This window comes from Phacochoerus africanus, chromosome 8, assembly GCF_016906955.1.
Source record: "Phacochoerus africanus isolate WHEZ1 chromosome 8, ROS_Pafr_v1, whole genome shotgun sequence".
NCBI lineage: Eukaryota > Metazoa > Chordata > Mammalia > Artiodactyla > Suidae > Phacochoerus > Phacochoerus africanus.
Genome location: NC_062551.1, coordinates 95,075,225 through 95,095,315, shown reverse-complemented (window position 1 = coordinate 95,095,315; position 20,091 = coordinate 95,075,225). Strand labels below are relative to the sequence as shown.

At 53.4% G+C, this 20,091-nt stretch overlaps 1 protein-coding gene across 1 annotated transcript; it reads left to right on the top strand.

The window, feature by feature from the left end:
• Positions 1-2,424: 2,424 nt before the first annotated feature.
• NT5C1A (5'-nucleotidase, cytosolic IA) lies at positions 2,425-19,558 on the top strand. Its single transcript, XM_047793471.1, has 6 exons — positions 2,425-2,637; positions 10,671-10,838; positions 11,324-11,453; positions 13,548-13,670; positions 16,411-16,595; positions 18,231-19,558. The coding sequence occupies exons 1-6, from the start codon at positions 2,512-2,514 to the stop codon at positions 18,594-18,596; spliced, it is 1,098 nt and encodes a 365-aa protein (XP_047649427.1). The 5' UTR covers positions 2,425-2,511; the 3' UTR covers positions 18,597-19,558.
• The last annotated feature ends 533 nt before the right edge of the window (positions 19,559-20,091 follow it).

Below are 20,091 nucleotides of genomic sequence, written 5' to 3'. Positions count from 1 at the left end.
CAGGAGTTCTCACTGTGGCTCAGTGGGTTAGGAACCTGACATGGTGTCTATGAGGATGTGTATTCAATCACTGGCCTTGCCCAGTGGGTTAAGGATCTGGTGTTGCCACAAGCTGTGGCATAGGTTGCAGATGTGGCTCAGATCAGGCGGTGCTGTGGCTATGGCATAGGCTGCAACTGGAGCTCTAATTTGACCCCTAGCCTCGGAACTTCCATGTGCTTCAGGTGTAGCCATAAAAAGAAAAGAAAAAAAAAAAAAAAAAAGAGATGGGCACTACAGCCAGGCTTTGATTAGGGACTTGGGAAACTGTCAGGACCAGAAGCAGCCCCCTTTCAGGGCAGATGTTTTCTCTTTCATGGAGTCTCTGCTGTCCTCTGCACTTTTTTTTCCATCTTTATCTGCTGATGGGCTCATTCTGCTCACACAGTTTCTGCTCCCTCTTAGCTTTACATAGTGTATTAATTGCAGCTTGGGAAAGCCCATCCAGGTCTCTTAGAAGCCAACAGTATCTATCTCATAGCATTCTTATCTTCTATTCCTGTGGTTGACTCTCCAGCCCATTTCCCAATTCCAAATTCCTGAGGAAGAAGTTGATTGGCCCAGATCATCTTTTCAACCCAGGCTGCAAAGGTCAAAGGTCACTGGACAGCATGAGGATGGTTTACCTTTGTGTCAGGTACTCACTCCCATCCAAATAATGACCCTATACATTCTCTCCTCTTCTCTGAGGCACCTGAGAATAACTGACTCCTTCTTAGAGTTTCATTATGTATTGCTATGTAACAAGCCACCCCCAAACTTCATGCTTAAAGCAGCAAAAATATCATTTATCATGAATCTGTGGATTGGCTGGGCTCAGCTGGGAGGTTTTACTGCATCATGTGTTTTACTGCTGGGGTCACTCACCCTGTCGCATCCCAGTAGAAGCTGGACTGGGGCTGGAACAGTAAGATGGCCTCACTCTGCTGACAGATGCTGACAATTGCCTAGGAAACCACTGTTCTCTCCTGGCTTCTTATCCTCCAGGGCCTCTCTGCCTCTCCCTGTGATCTTTCCAGAAGGTTAGTCCAGACTTCTTTACATAGTAGCTGGCTTCCAAGAGGACAAAAATAGAATCTGCAAGGCCTCTAAGGCTTAAGCTTGGAAACCACATAGCATCACTCCTACAGCAATCTGTTGGTCAAAGCAAGACTCTTGGTCAACTCAGATGCAACTCCACTTCTGGATGGGAGGAGTGGTCCAAGTCACATTGTCAAAGGGCAGGGAGGATGGGGGAGAGTTTGGGGCCACATAGGGAAACATCTATGGAAACAATCTTCCAGGCCAGAACAAGGGCAAGTCTCAACATTACATCCTAAAGCTTTTGATTATTATTTCCTCTTTCCTCCCACACAGGGTTTGTTTGGTTCCTCCCAGGACATGGTGGAGGCTGGGCAGACTCCTCCATTCTGTACCCCATCCCAGTCAGATGTCCTCCAGGCTGGGCCAGTATTTTCTCCTGCTGCTCCCACATACCTGTGGGCACCTGTAGACACACAGAGATGGCTCTCTGCTTCTTGGTCTGTGCCTTAGGATGGGTGGCATTAGTTTCTGCCACCCTGGGCTCTGCACCAAGGAAGGCAATGCCCTGGAACTCCAGGAGGATGGTCCAAGATTCTTTAGTTCCCAGGCTCCTTTTCTATCATCCTTTAATCTAGCCATTTCTGGGCCTGTCACTAACCAAGCTCAGCAGGTGGGACCTGGGAGTGTGCGCCCCCTGCTGCGCATCAAGGGGCCAGCCGGTATCGAGGTTCAGAATCCCTCCGAGTCTCTCCGGTCTGGGTCCCCAGCAAGGCGGAGGGGAACCTGGTCTCTCCACCGACTTCCGGAGCCCCTCCGCAGTGGAAGGAAAAGCTGCCCGTCTGGGCCTTCCACTGTGCGCCCGGCTAGGAGCAGGTGGCTCCTGCTTGTGGATGGAGCTGTCCATCCACCACCTCCTCCCTCTCCGCGGAACCGTCTGAGGGAAGGAGCCGCCGCTCTGTGTACCAGAATCCTGGAATCAGGGGGGAAAGAAGGCGATTGGCTAACTTTTCATTTTCTTCTTTGGGGATCGCCATCCTAGGGGGGAAAAAAGTTGTCAGACCTCCGATCTCTCGGCATCCTGGAGCGCCGGCGAAGAATACGAGCCTCGAAATGCCGAATCCGCAGCAGTCCGCAGGCCCGGTTTCAGGCCCCCTCCTCTGGCGAGCCTGAAGGTTCTACCCCCAGTTCACTTCGGGCGTGAAGCGGTCAGCACAGGAGAGCTCAGCCGTCCCAGCCACAGCAGCAACACCAGGGCAACCAACCGAGAGGTAGAGTTGAACACCCAGCGGCCCCCCCACCCCGGCCTCCGGCCGGCCCGCACGCGCACTCTCCCGTCGCTGCCCGCCCCCTTCTCACGCCCGGGACGCGCCTCCCTCCCGCAGCCCAGCCCCGCCAGCTCCTCTCTCCGCTGCCGCCACCCGCTCCGCTCGGGCCGGGTCCAGCCGGAGCATGGAACCGGAGGAGCCCCGGGAGCTCCGCGAGCCCGGGCCGGGGGCAGAGACCGCCGCGGCCCCGCGCTGGGAGGAAGCCAAGACTTTCTACGACAACCTCACTTCCAAGAAGAAACCCAAATCGGTAAAAGCTGGGCATGGGTATGGGGGAGGGCAGGGGGAAGGTCACCGCGGGAGGGAGCGTCTGTCCTCTGGAGGGGGTCCCAGGGTACCCCTCCGGAAAGGGACGCACTTCCTCAGCACCAGAATGCGCCAGGCCCTTGGCGCAGGCTCGGGTTTATTTTGGGAGCTCGGCTCCGGTGGTTTTTTTCCCCGGGGCTCGGGTTCCACGCCAGGATCCCCCTCCCCCATGCTGTCATCAGGGCCCAGCTCCGGGCCGCCGCCAGCCTCTCCCCGCGCGGGCAGCCTGGGGCCCGTGGACAGCACTTGTTGGCAAAGTCAGCGACATCTACAGAAGCGCCCCGGGCTCAGGTTACCTGACTCTGATAACCCGGCTCCTGGCTGTACCACCCCCCACCCTCCTAGTTTCTGCCATCTGGGCGCAGAGCTCCGGACCCGAGCCTCTGCATTTGAGATCCGGCTCGGGGCTCTGCGCGCTGTAACCGGGGTGCCGGGGCTCTTAAGAGAAGGGAGCTGCACTGGGATCTGCGCTTTGCGCTCAGGGCTCTGCGTCCCTGATTCTGGAGTCCAGACACTGGACTTTGAGCCCCAGCTCTGATCTCCGCTCCCCTCACAGGGGAGCCCTTGCTGGCATCAGCATCTTGGGGACCCTCGTGGTCTTCTCAGCCCTCCAGGATGCACTCAGAGGAGGATCCTTATTGGACAAGTTCATGGTTGGTCCTTGGGCCTTGCTCACCCCAGCTTCCCAGATCTCAGAGCTTGGGAAGAGGATGGAGGAGAGAAAAGCTGGCTCAGAGTATCCTCCAAAGTGCCCCAGCCTGACCTTAAAGCATCTTGCTGCTTCCCTCCCAAACCCCTCCCATGAGGCCACCCTGTCAACAGTTATTCCCCCAGCACCTCCAGGCCTGCTCGGCAGTGGGGATTGAAAGATGAATTAGTCTGAGTCCTGCCTCAGGAGCTCAGAGTCCCTGAACATGGTGAGTGCTCAGATGAAAGACCCTAGCAGTGGGGAACATAGGGGCGGGAGTGACTGTCAATGCAGGAAGGCCTTTAGAGGTGGCCTTTGAGATGATCTTAAAGGCTGAGTAGGTGGACTTTCCCAGACAGAGGGGGAAACAGGATGGGCAAAAGGCATGGAAGTGTATTTGAAACTGAGCGAGAAACTGCAGCATCTTTAGGAGAGTCGGAGAGACGCCAGAGACCCACGGAGGGGCTCAAGTGCCATATTATTATGGAGTCTGGACCTTATTCAGTGGAGTTAGGGGTCTTAGAACTAGGTGCCATGGAACCCATGTATCAGGGGGTCTACCCACATGTGAAGCAAATTCATTTTCTTTCTTCCTCAAACTATATTTAACACAAGTAAAAATACGTGATAAGGGAGTGCCCATTGTGCCCCAGCAGTAACAAACCCGACCAGTATCCATGAGGACACGGGTTCGATCCCTGGCCTTGCTCAGTGGGTAAAGGATCTGGTGTTGCCGTGAGCTAGGGTGACCTATGGTTTAGGTCACAGATGCGGCTCAGATCCCACGTTGCTGTGGCTGTGACATAGGCTGGCAGCTGTAGCTCCTCTTTGACCCCTAGGCTGCGAACTTCCATACGCCGTGGGTACAACCCTAAAAAGAAAAAAAAGTGATAAAAGTCAACTCACTCAAATGTGTTTTAGCACCTTGGAGACTGCCAGCATATTAACTTATGCTACAGGTTGAATTTTTTTTTTTTTAAGCAAACCTCAGAATAAAGCTTTTCTTTGGACTCTTTTAATAGAAGAGTATCTCGAGAATGCTGACAATTGTTGCTGAGTTTCCCGAGGCTTTTTGTTTAAAATGGAACAAAACAAAAAAGCCTGTTACCATTTGCAACCGCTTATTGGTATGAATCAGGACTTTCTCAATGCTCTGCAAAACCCCAAAAAACTGAAACAAACAGAAACAAAGGGACTAGAAGATGAAGCTTAAATCTGAAAAACTATATTGTTTTCATTGGTTGACATTATAACGAATATATGGTGAACATGTAATACATTTGAATTTGTGAAATGTATTTATACCAACAAATATGGCACTATATGGTTTACCTATTGGAGTTTCCCCAAGAGTTCATGTGGATAAAATGACAGCCTACTTTTTTTTTTTTTTTGTCTTTTTGCCATTTCTTGGGCCGCTCCCGTGGCATATGGAGGTTTCCAAGCTAGGAGTCAAATCGGAGCTGTAGCCCCCGGCCTACGCCAGAGCCACAGCAACGCGGGATCTGAGCCACGTCTGCAACCTATACCACAGCTCACAGCAACGCCGGATCATTAACCCACTGAGCAAGGGCAGGGACCAAACACGCAATCTCATGGTTCCTAGTCAGATTCGTTAACCACTGTGCCACGACGGGAACTCCCCTACTTTTTATTTTTATTGTTGGCTGTGCCCCAGGTACATCCCTGGCTAGGGGATCGAACCCGAGCTGTAGGAGTGACAATGCCGGATCTTTAACTCACTGAGCCACCATGGAACTCCATCAACCTACTTTTTTAAAAAAAAAAAGTATGAAAACCATTATGGAGCTGTTGCAGGATTTTTCAACACAGGCTTAACATGATGTATTTTCATTTTAGAAAGGTCACTCTGGGGCTACGTGGTGAATGGATTGGAGAAGGCATGACTGGCGGGAGGCAGATCCGTGAGGAGGCTGGTCCTTGCCTGAACAGACTAATGTCACAGCCTAGGGGATGGAAAAGAGAGGATGGATGCTGGGGACTAGGGAGGTGAGCAGATCCCATCAAGCATCGAGGAACCTGGGAGCTCAGGCCCAGTTGTCAGTAGTGACCTCTCATTCCTGCCCCTCTCTGTTCTCTGGGGGCAGAGACTGGTGGCTTCCCAGCCCCTTACTCCCTCTTGCGGGAACCCCACCCCCAAAGGCTATTTTGGAGAATTTCGGCCCCTGGTGGGTGAGGGCTTGGCCTAGGCTTATTCTCACCCCCAGGAGCGTTTGAGTGGGATCATTGACCTCTGAAGGCCTGTAGGAGGCCCTCACCCCATGAGTCCACACCTCTCTTGTTCCTCCCTCCTCCAGCAGCCCTTCTCCAAGTCCTTCTAGAAATAACAGCTTTTGGCTTTGTTCCTATCTTGGGCCTAACAGGCAGAATCGCCTGGGTCTAATGAGAGCGCCTCAGGCAGGCTGAGCAGGCTGGGTGGCCCTCCATTATTCCTCCACCCCTATCCCCCCAAGCAGGAATAATCAGCCCCCACCCCCACCCCATGCCCTGCCCAGGAGAAGGCAGAGAGCTGGCAGGGTGGCCCAGAGTTCCCAAGCTGAGTCCCTGGTCTTGGTCAGGGACTTTCTGACCCAAGTCCCCCTCTGGAATCTGGACTTCTTTTGGATTTCTGGAGGAACTGTCCCAAGGTGCACCTGACAGCACATGGGGTGGCCTCCCCTGCAGCGAGGTCCAGGAGGGCTCTAAGTGCTGAGCTTCTCCCCAGCTCTGACCAGCCCCCTCACCTGTTCCTTCAGCTCCACCTGGAGCTGGGTCAGGCTGCTCCTCTCTTCCAGCTGGGATCCATATTTCCCACAGCGGCTCATGCCCTCTAGGCCTTTACTTGTTATATTTATTTATTTATGCTTTTTAGGGCCACACCTGTGGCATATGAAAGTTCCCAGGCTAGGGGTCAAATCAGAGTTGCAGCTGCCAGCCTATGCCACAGCCACATAACACCAGGTCCGAGCTGCATCTGTAACCTACACCAGAGCTCATGGCAACACCAGATCCTTAACCCACTAAGTGAGGCTAAGGATCGAACCCACATCCTCATGGATCCTGGTCGGGTTCATAAGCGCTGAGCCACAACAGGAACGCCCCCTCTAGGCCTTTAGGCTCCACCTTGCTTGTGTAGTGTCAGAGCAGACTGAGTGGAGGGGCAGGGTCCTACTCTGAGGACCTTGGTTCTGGGAGGAAAGAGAGCCCTGTGCTTAGAAAACTCCATCTCCCAAATCTGGAAAGGGAGGCTATGGCCAGGGGTAGGGAAGTGTCCCAGGGAAGTGCTTCTAGTAGCAGGGGGTTGGGGTCTTCTGGGAATGATTGAGGAGGGGCATGGAATGGGGGGCGGAGGGCCTGCTATGTGGATGGAGGCCAGGCTAGAGGCCAGAGACTTAGGATCTTGTCCTGGCTCTGCCTTGACTTTGCTGTGTATAATACTCTATCCCTCTCGGGGCCTGTTTCCCCATCTGTAAAAGAGGGAAGCAGAGACTCTTGGGACCAAGGCAGCTGGGATATTTTTCTTGCAGTGGCCGGAGGTGGGATGGGATGGGGTCTGGACAGGTCAACTAGAGGAGACACAGAACGCGGCAGTCTGGCAGGGACTGTGGGACAGAAAGTGAGGAGCGAGACCTTGGCCGGCCGCCTGGGCTGGAGCAGTCGGCTTGGGAACCTGCCTGAAGGGGCTGGGAGGGCAGCTGGCTCTCTGTCCTTGAAGGGGTGATGGGCCTGTCCTTGGAGCAGTAAGCCCAGGGGGCGAGGCAAGCCCAGCCCCTGCCCTGAAGGCCAGCAGGCTTCCTGGGTTTATGCCCTTATCCTCCCTGGCCAACCCTCCATCACCTCTTTTCTTTAACTTTATGTTCCTTCCTTGAAGGTTCACAGTGGCTGAAGGGGTTGGGAGGTATACCCAGCCCTGGGACATACTGACCTCTGGGGGTGGTTGGCAGCTGGGAGAGGCACCTGAGCTGAGAGCCCCAGAGGACAGCCATCTGCCCTGCCAATGCCTTGCTCTCATCCTGCTGGCCCCACACACCATCCTGGTTGGGGTAAAAGTCAAATGCCAACTGAGGTCCACCTCATGAGTTTGAGGACCCTGGTCTTCTGTTCCTACTTTGAGGTTCTAAAGCTTCATTAGCTGTTAGCCATTTATAGCTACTTAATTTATTTTTTGTCATTTTAGGGCCGCACCGATGGCATATGGAGGTTCCCAGGCTACGGGTCTAATCAGAGCTGTCGTCACTGGCCTATGCCACAGCCACAGCAACGCCAGATCCGAGCCTCGTCTGCGACCTACACCACAGCTCACAGCAACACCAGATCCTTTTGAGCAAGGCCAGGGATTGAACCTGCATCCTCATGGATGCTAGTCAGATTCATTTCCACTGAGCCATGACAGGAACTCCATTAAATTTAAATTGATTAAAATTAAATACAATTAAAAATTCTGTTCCCCAATGGCCACATTTTAAGTTTCTCCCTAGCCACATGCAGCCACACAGAGAGCACCAGACTTTTCCATTTTTACAGAAAGGTCTCTCGGACAGTGCTCTTCCAAAGGATGCACAAATCTCTGCCTTAGGGATAGATCATAAGCTCCATGGGGGCAGGGATCACACCTGTGTGGTTTTCTGCCATGTCCCCAGCACAGTGCATGTCACAGGGTAATCACCCAGTCTTGTCAACTGATGGGGACCTAGGCTTGGCTCTAGAGAGAAGCAGTGGGATTGAGTGTGTGGCCTGCAGGGCTATCAGGCCAAAATTCAAGTCCATTTATGAGTCTTGCCCCACCTTGAAGCCCTGCTTCCTCATCTGTAAAGTGGGACTCATGGTCCCAGGAGTGGTCAAGTCACAGAAATGTGGTGGGACCCTTGGGGACCTACGTTCTGATCCCCCAAGAGATGATGAAGGCTCTAGCTGCTGCCTGTGGTGTCATTCCCCTCACCCTTCCCACTGGAGGTGCTGAAGGAGTGCTGAGGCCCTCTTAGGGCCCAGAAAGAAGGCCTAGTGCAATCTAGCACCTGCCTACTCTTCTGCCCCCTTGCACGCGTGCCTTGAACTCTGCCCACCTTTGTGAAGGCAGGGCCTCTTCCCCCTTCGAGGCTTTTCCAAAACATCTCCTCTCTTGGAGCTCCCGTCATGGCTCAGTGGTTAACGAATCCGACTAGGAACCATGACGTTGCGTGTTCGATCCCTGGCCTTGCTCAGTGGGTTAAGGATCCGGCATTGCCATGAGCTGTGGTGTAGGTTGCAGACGCGGCTTGGATCCCGAGTTGCTGTGGCTCTGGCATAGGCTGGCGGCTACAGCTCTGATTCGACCCCTAGCCTGGGAACCTCCACATGCCACGGGAACAGCCCAAGAAATGGCAAAAAGACAACAACAACAACAAAACTATCTCCTCTCCCACAGTAACTTCCTCGGAACCCTTGTCACCTAGACTTTGCTTTCACCTGTGTTCTAGCACTCATTTCAGTCCCCTCTGCATCTCTGTTTACCCATCTTTCTTGACTATCAGCATGTGACTCTGAGGGTAGGAGCCCAAGTCTCTACCAGGACCATTCCGAGGCAGAGCCCAGGTGCTGTGCACAAAGAACAAATAAATGTTTGTCAAATTCCCATCAACCAGAGCAAGAGTCTCTGAGCACCTACTATATTTTAAGCAGTATGAACAGGTGAGGGCACTGCGCTAGAGATACTTGTTCATGTTCAGTTTCTCAGGGCAAATACTGTTTCTCATTAAAATACATGGCTTAAAATTCCAGAGACATTAATATTTACTGAGCACCTACTATGTGCTAGACACCATTCTGAGCGCTAGAGATACAATAAATGAATAAGATAGTGCTGATTCCTGCTCCCTCAGAACTTAAGCATGGTTCCTGCTTCTAGAACTCTGTCTATGAGTTCCCATCATGGCTCAGCGGAAACAAATCTGACACAGTTTTGATTCCTGGCTTTGATCAGTGGGTCAGGGATCGGGCTTTGCCATGATCTGTGGTGTGGGTGGCAGACGCAGCTTGGATCCCGTGTTGCTGTGGCTGTGGTGTAGGCCACCAGCTACAGCTCTGATTCGACCCCTAGCCTGGGAACTATGTGCCAGGGGTGGGGCCCTAAAAAGACAAAAAAAAAAAAAAAAGAACTCTGTCTAGAAATAGAAATAGTTAAATAAGCAAGTATAACTTAGGGTTAAATTTTACTAAAAAAGGAAATCCATAGGAGAGGTAGCAAGCCCATGACTAGGGGAAGGCTTCCTAGAGGGGACATGTGGTTTGAGACCAGAAGGTTGGGTAGAAGTTAGCTGGAGGAAAGTCAAGGAACAGACAGATCAGGCAGAGAAGCAACATGGGCAAAGGCTCAGAGAAGGGAGCGGCAGTATGCAAAGCCAGGTATGGGAAGGTGACAGTGGAGAGAAAGGCAGGGGTCTGTCGTGAAAGGCTCCTGACTCCATACATCAGGCTGCCGCCCAGAATATCAGGAGAGTGGGTACCACTGAGAGAGGGTGCGGATGGACATGATCAGATCTGAATTTGAGAAAATTCCCCTGACAACATGTAGACCACAGCTTGAAAGTTATGAGAGATGTAATGGGGCTGGCCCATGGTAGGAAGACAGAAAGAAGTGCATGGGCTCTAGTAAAGTTGACAGATTTGGGTGACTAATTGATGGGGGAAGGGAATTGAGGAAGAGGGAAGAGCTGAGGGTGACTCTGGCCAAGGTGATGCGTGGATGGTGGTGCTGAGCCCTGAGACAAGGAAAGAGGGAGGGACCCGGTTTAGAGGTGGAGAGTTCAGCTTCGGGTATGATGAGTTTGAGTGTCTATTAGTCAACAGAAGCAGATATGTGAGTCTGGAGCTCAGGAGAAAGATCTGAGCTGGAGATAAATGTTCTTATATCATTGTCATGCTTCTGGGTACCGTTTCTTCCTAAGGGCGTGGAGCTCTCATTTTATAATGGAAACCATCTGGAGACCATCTTGAGCATCCGTTGTACTTGGCTGCCTACACCGTATCCATTTCTCTGCTGTGTCCAGATGGTGTCCAACTAGACTGCAGACTCCCTGAGGGCATGTGCCTCCCATCCCATTGCCCTCCCCGGTGGGGAGCCATCATCTCCCTCAGTCCCCAGCGGGGCCCTGCACAGAGCGGGTTCTGATCTAGGTCTGCCCAGGGCCGAGGTCCTTAGGGCAGAGGCTGGGTCTGGGTCTTCTCCGTGTCCCTAGTCCCCAGAGGGGCTGGCCCATGAGACCAGCCTCCGTGGAGTCTGAGGGTTGGCCCCTTCCCCGGCATCTCTGCAGCCCAAGCCTCAGAATGCAGTCACCATTGCTGTGTCCTCCCGGGCCCTGTTCCGCATGGACGAGGAGCAGCGGATCTACATGGAGCAGGGCGTGGAGGAGTACGTGCGCTACCAGCTGGAACACGAAAATGAGCCCTTCAGCCCCGGGCCGGCCTTTCCCTTTGTGAAGGTGAGGGGCTGTCGCACCCCTGCCCTTACGTGCCTTCGAGGGCATTAGATAACAGCACTTCCACACGTGTCTGAGTAAGGAAAAGGGGTCCCCTCTGGATAGATGCCACCCCACAGGAGCACAGCTTGCTCAGGGGACAGAGCCATTGTGGGAAGAAGAGGCCACCGTATTCTCTGGATTGGTGCAGCCCCACTCCAGGTAACCAGCCTGGTACATTATTGGGGCTAGATTTTGGCTCCCACTCACCGTTTTAGTGACATACCCCTGGGCAAAAATCTAATTGCACAATGGCAGAGACTAGGAAGAGATGTTCCATGCCTAGGGATCCCACCCTGAGCCTGGCCCCTGAGCTTCCCTCATCTCCCCCCATCGGATCCCAGCTCACCCTCCTCCCCAGCCCTGGCTACCACCTCCAGGCATCAGTCCCGGGGCTGGGGGTGGCAGTGGGAGAGGGTTTGAGCTGGAGGATCTCCTCTCCCATCCAGGCTCTGGAGGCTGTGAACAAGCGACTGCGGGAGCTGTACCCCGAGAGCGAGGACCTCTTTGACATCGTCCTTGTGACCAACAACCATGCTCAAGTGGGCGTCCGTCTCATCAATAGCATCAACCACTATGGTGAGCAGAAGGAGTTTGACCATGACCCTGCTGGACACACGGGGATGGGACCACACCTCTGCAGGGTGCACGTATACCCCCGGAACCTCAAGCCCAGTGTGGTGCTGGTAAACTGGCCCTTTCAAAGGTGTTGATGTCAAGCTATGAACCACTGAACAACTGGGGGAACTGGCTCCCCCAATCCCCCAATGTTTACTATTGGGATCTCACAAGCCATTACAAGCCAGCTCCAGCACACCCCTGCATGGGCCTCACTCCCTCTGTGACCAGGCAGGGCTCTTGCTGCCTGTGTGCCTCAGTGTCCCTCTCTGCAGTGGGGCTGATGGGTCTTACAAAGCTGCTGGGGGAAGCAGGCACAGTCATCGGAGTAAAGGGACTTCGTGTCTTGGTCCAAACTCTTATTTATTTATTTTTCTTTTTAGGGCCACACTCGCGGCATGTGGAGGTTCCCAGGCTAGGGGTCACATCGGAGCTACAGCTGCCGGCCCACACCACAGCCACAGCAACATGGGATCCGAGCTGCATCTGCAACCTACACCACAGCTCATGGCCACGCTGGATCCTTAACCCACTGAGTGAGGCCAGCAATCGAACCCGCAACCTCATCATCCCTAGGCAGATTCGTTTTCACTGGGCCACAATGGGAACTCCTGTCCAAACTCTTGAAAGAAATAGGATTGAAAGTAATAGACCCTCCAGGCTGGAGAGAATGATTTCTTATTAGGTTATGGAGTGTTTCTTGGAACCACAGGGAAGGAAGTAAAATTGGGCCCATAATGGCCTAAATCCAAATACTGGAAATCTCTCCAGGACTCTTCTTCTCTCTGAACCATGTGAGCCCTTATTTCTGCTCCTCTGAGCAAATCTGTTGCTTTTTTTTTTTTTCCTGTTTCTTCTTCTCTTTCCTCAAACCAGTTTTCTCTGCTTTTCCTGAATATGGCCAAAATGTATTAAGTCCTTGTTTTCAGCAACCAAGAGAATCTAGTTGGGTTTTGTTTTTTGTTTTTTGTTTTTTTTTTTTTGCTTTTTAGGGCCACACTCAGGGCACATGGAAGTTCCTAGGCTAGGAGTCGAATCAGAGCTGCATCTGCCAGCCCATGCCACAGCCACAGCAATGCCAGATCCTTAACCCATGGAGCCAGGCCAGGCACATCCTTTTAGATATTAACCTGGTTTGTTACTGCTGAGCCACAATAGGAACTCCCAGTTGGCATTTTTTTTTAATCCTAATTTAAAATTGCTGGGAGCAAGGATGATATTCAAAATATTTAACCAGCATTCCCATCAAGGTGCAGTGGAAACGAATCTGACTAGTCCATGAGGACACAGCTTTGACCCCTGGCCTCACTCAGCAGGCTAAGGATCCCACATTGCTGTGAACTATGGTGTAGGTCACAGACTTGCTCGGATCTGGCATTGCTGTGGCTGTGGTGTAGACCAGCAGCTACAGCTCTGATTTGACCCCTAGCTTGGGAAACTCCATATGCTGTAGGTCCGGCCCTAAAAAGACAAAAAAAAAAAAAAATTAACTATCTGGTGAACAAGCACTGAGGAATCAGGACTATGGTACTGGGGCAGGGTCCTGAAGGACCCCTGCTGTGCCCTCCTACTGTGGATTCTCCCATGTGAGGGGCTGGAGCAGTGATGGGGTAACTCAGTGGGCTCAGAGCGGAAGCTATTTACCAACATGCAAAGTTTTACAACCTGCGCCAACAGAGGTACTAGGTGACTATCAGCCTGGGATAGGAGAGAATCTGACTGGCCCAGCTTGGGTCAGGTGCCTACTCCTAGCCAATCAGCTATGACCAGAAGGGACCAAAAGCCTCATGGCTGGGGCTTCTGCACTGTGATTCTCCAAGGGGATATTACAGTGAGCCAGGCAACCCCTCCAGAGGTATGATCATCACATTTCATGACTGAAGGATGGAGGGCCTCAGAGAGGGGGAACACTGGCCTAAAATCACTCAAGAGACTCACTCTGCTGCCCAACCACTGCTCAGAACCAAGATGGCATCCATTGGACATGGAAGGACCACTCTGAGATGCTGGGGGTTGACCCAGGCATCATCTGGCTAATCTCTACCTCCTCCCCAGACCTGTTCATCGAGAGGTTCTGCATGACAGGAGGAAACAGCCCCATCTGCTACCTCAAGGCCTATCACACTAACCTCTATTTGTCGGCTGATGCAGAAAAAGTGCAGGAAGCCATTGATGAAGGTGAGTCAAACTGGGGAAGGAAGTGTGGGGAGTCTGGCAAAGGGGTCCCAGAGACACGAGATCCTAAAGCTCTGAGCAGGTGCTAGGGGTGGGGGTGGGGTTGCCATTGTAACCAGAAGGGGTGTACCTTCCTTAATTCCTATGACCTGGTCTCAAAACTCTAAGAACAAGGCCCTACCTCTTCCACTTATTGCCCATCTCTTCCACTCTCCCACCTCCTGCCCTGCCATGTTAAGAATGCTTTAATCAACACCACCCAGCCTTCTGTTTCCATGGGAACCCTCCTTACAACCCAGAAAGCTGCTTTCTTCTAAAAATCTTCCAGGTCAGTAGGAGTTCTGATTCCTGTGTGACAAAGGACAGCCTCTGTCCCTCTTTGGGCCAGTGAGAGGGACACACAGTACCTGGTCCAGCCTGAGCAGTGGGATCTGGGAAATGGCCAGCATTCCAGCAGCTGGGCTGGCCAATGCTGTGGTGAGGTTAGGAGACCCAGCTGCAAGGCTGATGAAAAGATTTCCTTGCATGTGTCTCTTTCATCCCCCCTCCCCCTTTTCTTTTTTAGGCATGTAGAAGTTCCCAGACTAGGGGTTGAATCAGGGCTGCATCTGCTGGCCTATGCCACAGCCACAGCAACACAGGATCTGAGTCACATCTGTGACCTACACCACAGCTCATGGCAATGCCGCATCCTTAACCCACTGAGCAAGGCCAGGGATTGAACCTGTGTCCTCATGGATACTAGTCAGATTTTTAACCCACTGAGCCACAGTGAGAACTCTCTCCATGTGTCCCTTTCAAGGGGCAGTTTTGGGGATGGTATGTATACATGGTCTCCCGACAGGGTGTGTTTCCCTATTGTTCAGGGCAGAAAACAGGCATGCAGGGAAGAAAAGACTGTCCCACTGCCTGGGAGGGCTCCCCAGGCTGAATGCTACTGGCAGATTCCTTTATCAACCAAAAATATATTTTCTCTTCCTCTTTCATGCTGGCTCCTGCTCAGAAGCCTGGCGTCTCTCTCCACTGATGCCTCACACCTCTAAGCTGCCTGGGGCTCCAAGAGGCTTTCTTATTATTATTATTATTATTATTATTATTATTATTATTATTATTATTATTTCTTTTTTGGCTCCCCAGCAGCATATGGAGTTCCCAGGCCAGGGATCAGATCTGAGCTGCTGTTGCAACCTATGGTGCAGCTATGGCAATGCTGGATCCTTTAATCTGCTATGTTGGGCCAGGAATCAAACTTACATCCCAGTGCTCCAGAGACACCACCGATCCTGGTGCGCTACAGCAAAAACTCCCAAGAGGCTTTCTTTAACCAGAAACCAGAAACCATTTCCCTAGGCAGATGTTACACCTTCTGGTTGGGGCCTTGGCATTGGCCAGCATACGTGCCTTTATATGTCTATAATTTAACCCCGGGCCAGGGAGCAGGGGAGGGTCAGGAGGAAGGCCCTGCCCAAGGTCAAGTGGTTCTGGTTCCTCTTGGCTCCCCAACTGCCAAAGCTAAGAAGGTGCCTGGTCTGATGTCCAGGGCCTATGCCTGCTTATAGCATCCTCAAGCTAGTGAGGCTGGCATCACTTGCTCTTCCCAAAGCTCTGCCCCTGCCCAGGCCTGCAGCAGCCTTTGGAGAGACGAAGAACAGCAGATGAACTGAGCCTGCTGCCTGTGTCTCTAGTCTCCTGGTACTGCTCTGTTGTCCAGTGAGCACTAGTCTGGAGTCGGGGTTCCCGACAGGCATCCTAGACCCTCTGGAGAAGCCCAGAGTCTGTGCACAAGGCCAAGTGTCACTAGGGCTCTCTCCCATGGCCATGCATGTTGCTCCAGGCAACCCTGCATGGCCAGGCTGCTCTGAGCAGGGCCTACCTGGTTGCCATTGTGTTAGACTGAGGGGGTGCCCACACCCACCCCACCCCAGACTGCAGTCGGGAATCTAAACAGAGATGAGCCACCTTCAATTCTACCTTGGTCCAGAAAGGGTGAGGACTTGCCAGAGTCAACAAGAGAGTACCTGACCCAGCCAAGTTCTACTTCAGGGGCCTGTGGAACTCCAGGAAGGACAGCAGTGGCCATGGGGACCCTCCCTTCCAGCCGGGACTGGTGTTTGGCTATCCATACCAGCATGTCCTTACTAGATATTAAAATATAGAAATTCCCCCATACTGACTGATAAATAGCTCCTCCCTGAGTCCCCCGAGTGTCCTCCCAACCCTCTCAAAACAGCAGCTAAGGGGAGTTCCCATTGTGGCTCAGCAGTAACGAACCTGACTAGTATCCATGAGGATATAGGTTCAATCCCTGGCCTCGTTCAGTGGGTTAACGATCCTGCATTGCTGTGAGCTGTGGTGTAGGTCACAGCTGTGGCTTGGATCCTGCGCTGGGGCTGTGCCTTAGGCTGGCAGCTGTAGCTCTGATTCGACCCAGGAACACCTATATGCTGCAGGTGCAGCCCTAAAAACAAAGCAAAACAAAAACCAGCATCTAAAGGGGAAACCCTGGAGCGAGCCAGGACCCTCAGAGCCCTACTCTGAGCAAAAGCCTAGTCCATTCTTACTGGCCGGTTTTGAAATATTCTGAATACTAACCCTCATTAGCCGGGCCCCGGGCCCTGGCTGAGGCACGTGCAGCAAGGAGAGCTTGAGTCAGCCCTTCTCTGGCCCCCAGGTAGCTGAAGCAGGTGTTGGGGGCCTCTTATACCTAGATGAAGGCAAACAGTGCTTGCCTCTCTCTGCGCAGGGATCGCAGCCGCCACCATCTTCAGCCCCAGCAGGGACGTGGCTGTTTCCCAGAGTCAGCTGCGCGTGGCCTTCGACGGGGATGCCGTGCTCTTCTCAGATGAGTCGGAGCGCATCGTGAAGGCCCACGGGCTGGACAGTTTCTTCGAGCACGAGAAGGCCCATGAGAACAAACCTCTGGCCCAGGTGCTCCACACACACCCCAGAACCCCTGGGCAGAGTAAGGCAGCTCCCCAGAAACTGCTCTTGGCTGGAACCTCCAGCCCAGAACCCAACCCCAAGCTCAGCCCAGAATCCAGCCAGGTCCCCTTCCTTAGGCCTCCAGCACTCCTCCCCTCCACCCAACCCCTAGCTCTCCTCTGTGAGCTTCTACCCCTTCTTTGAGCCCCCACCCCCTCACCGCATTCCCATGCCCCCGCTTTGAAGCCCCCATTCTCTCTTGATCTCATCTCTGAAGCCCCTACCTCTCCCTTGCAGCTGCTTTTTGAGGCTCCCATCGGCTCCCTGAAGCCCCTTTCCTCCCTCTCAGCTCTTATCCCTTCTCTGAAGCTGCCATCCCCTCTCTGGAAACCTTGTCCCCTCTCTGAGATGTGCCCACCCCTCTGAGAGGGCCCCCACCTTTTCACGAAGCCCCTGTATCCACCCCCTGGAAGCACCGGGCTAGTACCCCTCAGCAGGACAGGGAGGTCCAGCTGGCGTGGGGTCTGGGGCAGCTCATCAGCTCTGGGCCACCCCAGCCCTTCCCACCTTCTGCCATCCATCCCTTGGTGGGAGGTGGGAAGGGGGGGCTCTCAGGGACCTACACTCACCCTCCAACTGCGTGGAGTCTCCCAGGAGCAGAGCAGCTTGGAGTTTCCCCAGACTGGTGGAAATTCTGTGGGGTTGAGCTGTTGGGGTTCTCTAGCCCTCCTGGGAGCTCCTCTCCATGCTTTTAACAAAAATCTGGGCGCTCACTAACCGCAGAGCCCCCTCACCAAGAACGCAGAAGGCTTCGGTGGTGGCCCTTGACTTCATTTCATGTCCCCTCTCTTTGGTTCCCTCTGAAATCCTTAGGAATCCAGCCCAGGACAGCTTTTCCACGAAGGGGTAGGGAGAGCCCCAGGGGACCCCTGCACACTCCAGGTCACCCAAGAAGTGAGGGGGTCTTTAAGATTAGAAGCCCACCTTTCCCAATTTCCAGATGCTGCGGCAGTTTTCTTCATCATCATCTGGTTCTTTATTCACTCATCCTCGTGAAGCTTTGTCGTTCCAGACCCTGTAGAGAGAGGCCCCGTTCCTTTCCCTGACCCCGCAGAGCTGGAGCATGACATCCTGAGCCACCCATGTGCCCCAGGGACAGGGTCAATATTCAGCAGCCGCGACCCATTGGTCTGTCTGTCCCAGTTGCTTGCAGTTTGAGTTCCTTCTGACTGAAGGGTGCCCATGCCACAGTTACTAAATATTTTTAAAAAATCTTTATTGTTAGTAAATACTTTTAATATCCTTCCTGCCAATTAGCAGAAAGGCCAGACTTACAGAGCTGCAGGACAGACTCCCATGTACCTGGTGGGCACATAGCCACAGTGGCCCTGGTACAGTCATTCTGACACAGACACCCCCAATCACAGCCGTGTGGACACCCAGACCCACAGAGGTACCTCCAGCTTAATTGATGCATGCAGTGGCCAGAGCGGGCATAGCAGCACTGAGAGACTTGGGGATCCTGAGAAGCTTTCCTGCCCCAAATAGCAAGACGCTAGTGCTTTACAGGGGAGCCCAGCTGGAAAGGGGGCGAATGTTTGGGAGAGGGGTAAGCTCACTTGGTCTTTTGCCTTCTCCTAGGGCCCCTTAAAGGGTTTTCTGGAGGCGCTGGGCAGGCTGCAGAAGAAGTTCTACTCCAAGGGCCTGCGGCTGGAGTGTCCAATCCGCACCTACTTGGTGACGGCCCGCAGTGCAGCCAGTTCTGGGGCCCGGGCTCTCAAGACCCTACGCAGCTGGGGCCTGGAGACGGATGAGGCCCTGTTCCTGGCAGGAGCACCCAAGGGCCCCCTCCTGGAGAAGATCCGCCCGCACATCTTCTTTGACGACCAGATGTTCCACGTGGCTGGGGCTCAGGAGATGGGCACCGTGGCGGCCCATGTGCCTTATGGCGTGGCGCAGACCCCCCGGCGGACCACACCTACGAAGCAGGGCCCCTCTGCCCAGTAGCTGAGCCACCAGCTTCACTGACCACATGGCTCCAGGCATGGCTCCCTGTCACATGTGTCATCCAGTGGCCCCTTCCAGTTCCCCACCACCCTGCCTGTCTGCATGTCCGCCTGCATCGCTGAGAGTGAGGTACTTGTAGGAAATTATGCAGACTGAGCCGGCATTGTCACCAGCCCTCCTTTTAGGCAAACGCTGTGCCATGATCCTGGCTAGGAAAGTAAGACTGTGCAGAGTAGCTGGGTTTCAGGGGGAAGTTGATGGGCCTGAGAGTGGGAGGGTCAGAGCAGCCAGGATGCCTCAAAAGGGGGGTTATGAGACTAGCTCAGTGTAGTATAAAGAACGCTGCTTGGAGAAAAAAGGGATCTGGCTTCTAAGCTCTGTCTTGGCATTCAGTGCATGACCTTAAGTTCCCTTGCAAAGGACTCCAGGATGAGGTGACCTCTCCCTGTGGTGCACTGGCTAGCTCTCCACCCCTGCAGGAGCCCCTGCAACCTCTTTGTCACCACTTCCAGGGGAGAACTCTCACTGCTTGATGAGTCAGTTTCCCCATCTTTTAGGTGGTTTTCAAACTCTCCTTTAGCTACAGAAGCTTGGTTTTCTAAGATTACCCTCTTGGGAGGAAGCATTCTGGGCCAGGGCTGCTCCTGGTATATTGGCACCTTGGTACAAATTACAGAAGGACACTGTCTCCAGAATGATCATGAAAAGACGGCCCTTCCTCTGGGTGACCCAGACCATGCTGGGGTACCCAGCTTGGTTAGCAGGACATAGGCGAGATTTCAGCCCCTACTGACGCCTCAGCCCAGAGGCCTTTGTCAAATGGGCAAGACGCACGGTCATCCACAGCAACCTTCCCTACAATTTTACACGTTTGGAAACCACTGGACAAGATGACCTATCTGCTTCCTGCCATCCCCTCATCTGAGTCCTCAGGGGTCCGCTGCCTAGTGCGGGGTGGCGGGGGCGGGGGGATGTGGGGGGAATGGAAGAACTTAACCTGCATGCAAACTCTCCTCTGGCCACCAGGGGGCACTGCAGGCCCTCCCTGGGAAGGAGCTTTAGTGGGCCTGCTCAGTGCTTCCTCTGCTTTTGCTTTTCAGCCAAAGTTCAGTTGTTCCTGCCAGCCAACCCCCTCACCTCAACCCTCACTCCCTCGGTGACTGCACCCTGCTGGACTGCCAAGCAGCTCTGCTAGCGGGGGAGGGGGTAGAGACTTGGGGTTTACTGTTGTGAGCTCAAATGCAGGGGAAGAAAGCTCAGTGGCTGAAATGGGAGGTCGTTCAGGCTGAGCTCAAGGGAAGGGCTGCCTGGAGAGATAAAGGAGGCATGGGGAGGTCTGGTCTGAGGCAATGACCGCTTAGAGAGGAAGGAGCTGAAATGTGTGGAATTGTGGGTGACGGTAGTGAGCTGTTTGTCACTAGGATGCTGTGCCAGGGACTCCAGGAAGAGGTGACCTCCCCCTGCGGTGCATTGGCGAACTCTCCATCCCTGCAGG